The sequence below is a fragment of the Vicia villosa genome, linkage group LG5 (assembly GCF_029867415.1).
Source record: "Vicia villosa cultivar HV-30 ecotype Madison, WI linkage group LG5, Vvil1.0, whole genome shotgun sequence".
NCBI lineage: Eukaryota > Viridiplantae > Streptophyta > Magnoliopsida > Fabales > Fabaceae > Vicia > Vicia villosa.
In genome coordinates this window covers 124,704,135-124,711,589 of record NC_081184.1, presented here as the reverse complement: position 1 = coordinate 124,711,589, position 7,455 = coordinate 124,704,135, and the positions used below count along the sequence as shown (strand labels likewise).

Sequence of the window (7,455 nt, the reverse complement as noted above, 5' to 3'; positions counted from 1 at the left end):
GATTCTTATTCAGAAAGAATATAACAAAGGCATAAATAGCTACTACAAAGGAAACAAACTGCTACCACGTTTTACAAGCCTAGTAACGTGGAAGTGGCTAAAATAAAGGAACAACTCAATAACTGATGCAAGACTGTTCCTCCTAAATATTAGGATTATTGACTCAGCAAAATGAAACAACAAACTTGACTAAAACTACTCTTATGACCACTAATTATGCTCCACTTACTTAACAATTTTATATACTCCTTTTCATAGGAGAGCAATTGTCACGACTACAAAATATATTTATGATAACTTGTATTTACTTCGGTTAATCAATCAATCGAAGTAATAGCTTACATTTAGGAGTATTTATTTTTTAAAAGATCTATCACAATGGTCCGTCATGACAACGGTAATTATATATTAAGGCTTACATTTCGAATTCCAACACCAACAATTTTCATTTTTTAGATACAACAAATAATGTGTCTATTAATTAAATTAAAAATAATTTCACCACAGTTGTATTTGTCACCCGTAGTTATATGTCACCTAAAGTTAAAATATTTTATTACGGTTGGTGTTTTCAACCGTGGTGAATTGTGTTTCTTTAAAATTAAAACATATTAAATTTAGTTTATTTCTTTCAGAACACAAACGCCATAACGAAGAACACAGACAAAAGCGATAGCAAAACTTTCAAGCTCCATCACCTTTATCACCATTCATGTTATTCAGCTTACTGTTGTCGCACACGCACGAAGGTTGAGTTTTCGTGAAGTCCTTCAGGTACACGAAGATTTTACACGAAGTTTTTATTGGGAAAATAACAAACATAGAGAAAAAACTGGAACAAAATAATGGCAGAAGAGATTAACGTGGAAACTCTAAATCTGGATAAAAAACCACGAGTGTTGTCAATTGACAACCAGAGAATTACACTATGTGAAAATTGTTAGAACACATAGACTACCCTCAACCACCCTTAGGCCCCAATACACCCGCATTATCTAAAGCAAATATTTAACTACCCCTCACAACACTCTAAAACAAGAGTATAAGAGAAAATAAAGAAAATCAAATACAAGCTTAAAGTACTTTTGATGGTACCTCTTCTAAAGAAAAAATTGACTCTTATATATAGCATTGGACTCCTTATTCATTCACAAAAATAAGCGATGTGGGACTTCTTCAACATCTATATTTCAATCAAACCCAACAATCTCCACGTTGATTGAAAATAATACATTAACTTTCATTGTCCATAAGTCCAAATTGGAACATCTTATACGCCTAAGAAAGTATGCACTTGAGATATTGAAGAGGTGTGATATGGAGCATTGCAATGCTTCCAATACACCGACTGAGGCAAGGTTACATATGTCCAAAAGTGATGATGAGCAGGATGTGGATCCAACATAATATAGCATATTAATTGGATCGTTATGTATCTATACAATACTCGGCCAGATTTGGCGTTTAGCGTCTGTATTGCGAGTAGATTCATGGAGAGACCGAAGGTATCTCACTTGGCGACAGTTATACGATACGTCATAGGTACTCTTGGCTGCAGAATTCTATTTCCAGCAGCTGGCAAGAGCAGAAAGTGTGAATTGCTCGGTTACACGGATTCCAATTGGTGCGGAGATAAGTATGATCGAAAATCAACGGCTAGTTATGTATTTATGTTCGGAGGAGCTCAAATATCTTGGAGTTATAAAAAGGAACATGTGGTAGGACTCTCTTCTTGTGATGCTGAGTATATTGCGGCGTCGTTGTGTGCGTGTCATGATGTGTGGCTTAAGAATCTGCTGGAAGAGTTGGCAGTAAGGTGGAGGAAGTTGTCACACTCTTGATTGATATCGTTTCAGCTATTAGTCTTGCTAAGAATCCCATAGCACATGGGAGAAGCAAGCATATTGAGATGAGGTTTCACTACTTGAGGGATTTGGTGTGTGAAAGCCAATTGCAATTAGGATACTGTCGAAGCGAAGAACAAGTTGCGGATTTGTTAACAAAAGGAGTAACAAATTTGATGTTCAAGAAGCTAGTGACTAGTTTAGGTATGAAGAACTTGGAACATTTGAATTAAGGTGGTGTATTGAAGTCCTTGATAATTCAAATGCATTGTGGAAGCTTTTGAGATCGTTTCATGGAAAGAAGCTTATGGGAAAAGGACTTCTGAAAGTCTAGAAAAATAAAATATCGTGAAGGAAATCGATTACCCTAATAGGGGCAATCAATTTCTTAAAGCTAGAGCTGTTTTATTTTTTATTTTTAAGTTATGGAAATCGATTACCTTGTTTGGAGAAATCATTTTCCCTCGCGATTTTGGTGCTTTTTATTTGTTGTTTGGGCCTGATTGGTTCCAACTTATATTGTTGTGTTCTAAAAATATCCCTCTTGTAACATTGGTTAAATGTTAATGCCATTTGTTAATATTTTCCTCAATTACTCTCTCTTGTACTATCTCATTTTTCTCCATCTTTTCAAATTCTATGTATTGTCCATTGATTCTCCTACGAGCTTTGTGCTTGTTCCAACAACAACAACAAAAATAAAAACCATAACAAAAATAGAAACAACAACAACAACAACAATAACAACAACAAAAACAACAACAATATTAACCTTTTTACCTAGCACAACAACTAACAGTTTTGCTAGATGAGTTCATTTTCGTTGGAAGAAAATGAAATTACATCTTCTAAGTTACATACATGGTTGATAAGTGGAAAAATTACGTAAATTACGTTTATGAACTTATTTTATAAGTAATCAATTTAAAAACGTCAATTTATTTATGAAAAGTGATATAACACATTTATAGACTTTCCTTACTTGTATTAACTAAAAACAAGTAAAAAGGACTAGAAAATCACAATTCAGCATGCAAAGTCCAAGCTAGGGCAAAACCCTGAAAAAGCAAGGCTTGCTAGGCCATAATCATAGGCACACAAGGCAAACTCAAGAGGCTAGATGGCACTTCCAAACAAAAGTACGATATGGTGATGAAAGGGTTTGCGTGCTAAATGCAAGAGTAGTGTGCCTAGCGAGGCAAGGCGGCTAGGGCCACCTGTTAGACAATTGACATTGCTTGATCTAGAAGAAAGTAGGCTCGATAATCGCAAGGGAGGTGCGCCTAACGAGGACCGTGAATCCACGCCTATAAAGAGAGGCTTCTAGTTTAGTTCAAAGGAAGTTTCGGTGGAGTGAGGTAGTACATAATTATAGTAGTTTCACTTTGGTCTACAATATGGGAATAAATGAAGGAGCTCGAAGGCAAAAACACTATTCAAGTGACAAGGCAAATAAACTTCCAAGTTCAGTTTCACGCGATTATCGATACAACTACAATGAGTAAGTGTAGCTTAAAATCTCTTTATTATAGGTTAGATGTAGTCATTATATTGATGTATTAAATAGGTCATGTTGTTTTACATAATTTTACTCAAGCTTTAATATTGAATACTATTTAATCTTAATTTTTGGTTTAGATTTGCTACCTAAAACTTATTTTCTTTATATGACTTGACATTCAAAAGGTGCTTGTCATTACTAGATCCAAGATTATCATCTATTGGTTATTATTGCCTAGACATAGGGTTAGGTTCAATATCCACACATACTGTAGTGTGATTAGTGTGGATTCTTGCTGCTTTATAACTATTGGAATGTAATTCCTTGGATTGGTTAATAGGCTGAGATATAAGCTATTAAGTAATGCATTGATCTCACGATGTTGAGACCCACATGAAACACGAATATAGGGATGTCAATGGGGCGGGGCGGGGGCGGGGGATACATTCTCATCACAATCCCCACCCTCGAATTTATTCCCCATCCCCGCTACGGGGGAATTTTCTCCCCCATCCCCGTCCCCGTGGATCCCCGCGGGTCCCCACGGATCCCCGCAGTTCATGCGAAGATCTATAAACATAATTTTTTTATTTATTATTTTAAATCAAATTAATAGTAAAAGCTTTAAAAACTAACCACAAAAAATTTAGAAATTATTCCTTTATGATAAATATATTGTTTTAACAATATTTAATCTATGATATTGAGTGTCATGACCACCAAAATTTTAAGCAAAAAAAATTGAAATAATCATTTAGATCCCACTCTTTTACAAACAATACATATATATTTTTAATTTTTGTATAAGATTAATCATATGAAATGAAAAATAAACTTACATAATAATTTAAAATTATACATAAATTCAGGACATTATGCTATTTTAGGCGGGGCGGGGACTCCACGGGGCGGGGGATGTTTACACCACCCCCTCCCCGAAGTGTCTTCGGGGAGACTTTGTTCCCCATCTCCGTCCCCGTGGGGGGAAAATTCCCTGTCTTTGGGGCCCCAAACGGGGAATCCCCACGGGGATCCTCGCTAACGGAGGCAAGTTGACATCCCTACACGAATAAGAGCAATATGTGATAGTATAAATAATCGAGTAAAGGAACATATTACTAACCTATGATTATGCATGATAAATACTTAGTAACAAAATCCACCCCTAGCAAGGTTTCTTATTGTTAACACCAAAATCTCCATTTTACTTTCTATCATTTATTTTCTGTCATTTAATTTCACATACCAAAACTAATATAAAACCATTCCCTTCTTTGAATCTTAAAAACGATTGAACAGTCTTTGAAACTACCCGTCTTTGTGGGTACAATAATTATAAAACTTACTTTTGTGCTCACCAAATGGTTACATTAACCATTTTACTTAACATAACAACAACGACAAAATCAATAAAATTGTTAAACCTTCAATCTGAATAACAACAACAACATTAAACCTTTTACAACAATATCAACAACTAACATTATTAAGTTATATGCATGAAGAAAGCATTTATATACCGAAAACACGATGAAGAAAACAAAGACAATGGTGGGGGAAACTTTTTTTCGAGTTTTGTTTCATTTCCTCTCTTCGTTTTAGTTTCGTTGTGTTTCCTTTGTTTCATGTTTTGTTCGAGTGATAACAATGGCGTTTATGTCATTCGAGAGTAGAAGATGAAGTGTTTCAAACTCGCTAATGGAAGAGATGAAGTTTCAAACCTCATCATGAAAGAATTGATGTTTTTTGAGTTTGGTTTACAAGATAAATGATGTTTTGAGTTTTTTAATAGAGAAGGTGAAGCTTCGATTTAGGGTTCGTTCGATTTTGAGGGGACGATAAAAATAACATTTTATTCTTAAAAATGGTTATTTTTTGAAGTATTATTGTCTTAGAGTTTTCCTAACTGTTGAGTGACTTAATCGATGGAATAGGTACTACTTCGTTTATTGATTGTGTGGCCCAACTGAGGGAATGAATAATATTTTTAAAAAAAAATTTAAAGTGTAGTTGTTGAAAATCAAGGGCGCATCTCATAAACTCTTTTTCTATCTATAACCAACTAAATCGAAAGAATACATGGTCTTTTTTAATAAAAAAAATAAAAGTGTATTTGTTAAAAATCAAAGGTACGTCTCTCGAATACTTTTTCTATTAACTTTTTATAAAAAAAACGAAAAAATAATAAGTCTATTTTTCACCACAATTAAACATGGGCCGGACTGAAAACTCCTTAGAAAATCTAGTTATAGTAATAATTTACAATAATATTCATATAATCATATAATATTAAATTTGTTAAATTAAATAATATAATTAGAACACATTATTGATCGATTATACTAAAACTATTTTTATATTACAAGAAAGTTAAAGTCTAGATATACTTACTGTACATTCACATGGCAGTGAAATATGATAAACTTGGAAACACCATGAAGTAAATTTTTTAACAAGTGTTTGATTAATAGTAAGAAGATTTGAATATGAAAAGGGACAGCCAGCTGACAAAGGCAGTGAATTTTTGGAAGTTTGAGCAGTCGTCTCCTTGTGGGCTGACTTTCCCTGCAAAAAATTTGTCATCCATAATCATAATCTAATGATGTTTTCCTTTTTAACATTGTTTAATATAAAATCTTTGGAATTTAGTTGTTGAACTTTGGTGGCCTTAGAATATTCTCACCTCCTCCAACTCTCTTTCCTCCCAAAGGCTTCAACTTTCAAGGCCTTGTGAGATTCCTATTCAAACTCCATAGGGTCCCCCAATACACAATTTTCTCTCTCTCACACACACTTGCTTAACATAGTAACCAATGGAAAATAGATAAGTTTAGGGAAAAGCAAATTGTTGTCACCAAGGGTATGTTCGTTTCTTACTTTGTCTTGTTTCAAATTAACTCAAAGAAAACCTAATCTAACCAAGCATTTGGACAATAGTAGTAAATGAGTTGCTGCAAAGGATGACGTTCGGAGAATATCGAGTTTAATTTCTGATGGAAATAATGTTTAGTCAGTGTTCATACCTCAGTTTATAACTCTATACTAATAGGTCTTTTTTTCTGTAGGTAAAAAGAAAAAAGTTGCGGTTGTGGTTGCGGTGTGTTATGATCACAGTTATTGTGGTTTTTGCGAACGTTGCGACGTAAATTTTAATTGAGAGATATTTAAAATATACCATTAAAAATATTTTATATTAAAAATTTTCACTACATATAAATTTAGTTGAGTTTTAAATTATGACATTTTGAGTTTTTATAATATTTGAAAAAATATGTACGAAATTATCTGTTGTAATTTTTAATGATTGTCAGACTCGTGATTTTACTTCACATCGCAATTGCGGTTCAATACTATTGCAGATTACCGTACCAACAATATTGCAACCGCAATTGCAGATTGCGATTTACAATCATGATTATAACATCTAAACTTTGATAACAAGTTAAGCTCAAATGACTAGAATGGGTAGTCTTGTAAAATTCAACAAGGCATAGACTTACTTTGTTTACATTGGAACAGTTGTCCCCATACAGAACAGATATAGATCTAAGATTCCATTACAGCAACTCACATGCTTCTGCTTATAAAAAGCTGGAGAATATGTGCCTTTTAAAAACATTACTTGAGAAATAATTCTTATATTTAATATTCTCTTTTTCTTTTTTATTTTATTTTAGTTTGTAGTCATTTTCTTTACACTAGGGTAAGAAGGTGCAGAAGATCTTATTGAATTTAGCCAACAAACTTTACATGAAGAAAAAAAAAAGACAGCACTTTCACATGAATATTCTTTTTGGATTTGTAAATTTGAACTTCACTTTTTCGAGAGATATGCTTGGTTTCTTTATGCATAATTGAGTAGTATATGTTTCTTTATTAGACTAACAACTAAGGCAATATCATAATTTTATTTCTTGTTTGGTTGCTTATTTGATTTGAGAAATAAAATACATGTTGGATTCCATGAATGTCATGTAATATACCATTTCTGTACGTACATAAAAAAAGTGTAAACTATTAATAAGGCTCAATTTTATTGAATTGAACCAATGTATTCGTGGTTATGTTGATGGATATTTTCAAATTAAATATTAATTGGTAATGTTTAAG

At 33.2% G+C, this 7,455-nt stretch overlaps 1 protein-coding gene across 1 annotated transcript; it reads left to right on the top strand.

Annotated features, from left to right (window-relative positions):
• Window positions 1–1,430: 1,430 nt before the first annotated feature.
• On the top strand, window positions 1,431–1,841 carry LOC131605344 (secreted RxLR effector protein 161-like). Its single transcript, XM_058877716.1, has one exon. It carries the CDS (start codon window positions 1,431–1,433, stop codon window positions 1,839–1,841), a length of 411 nt encoding a protein of 136 aa, XP_058733699.1.
• The last annotated feature ends 5,614 nt before the right edge of the window (window positions 1,842–7,455 follow it).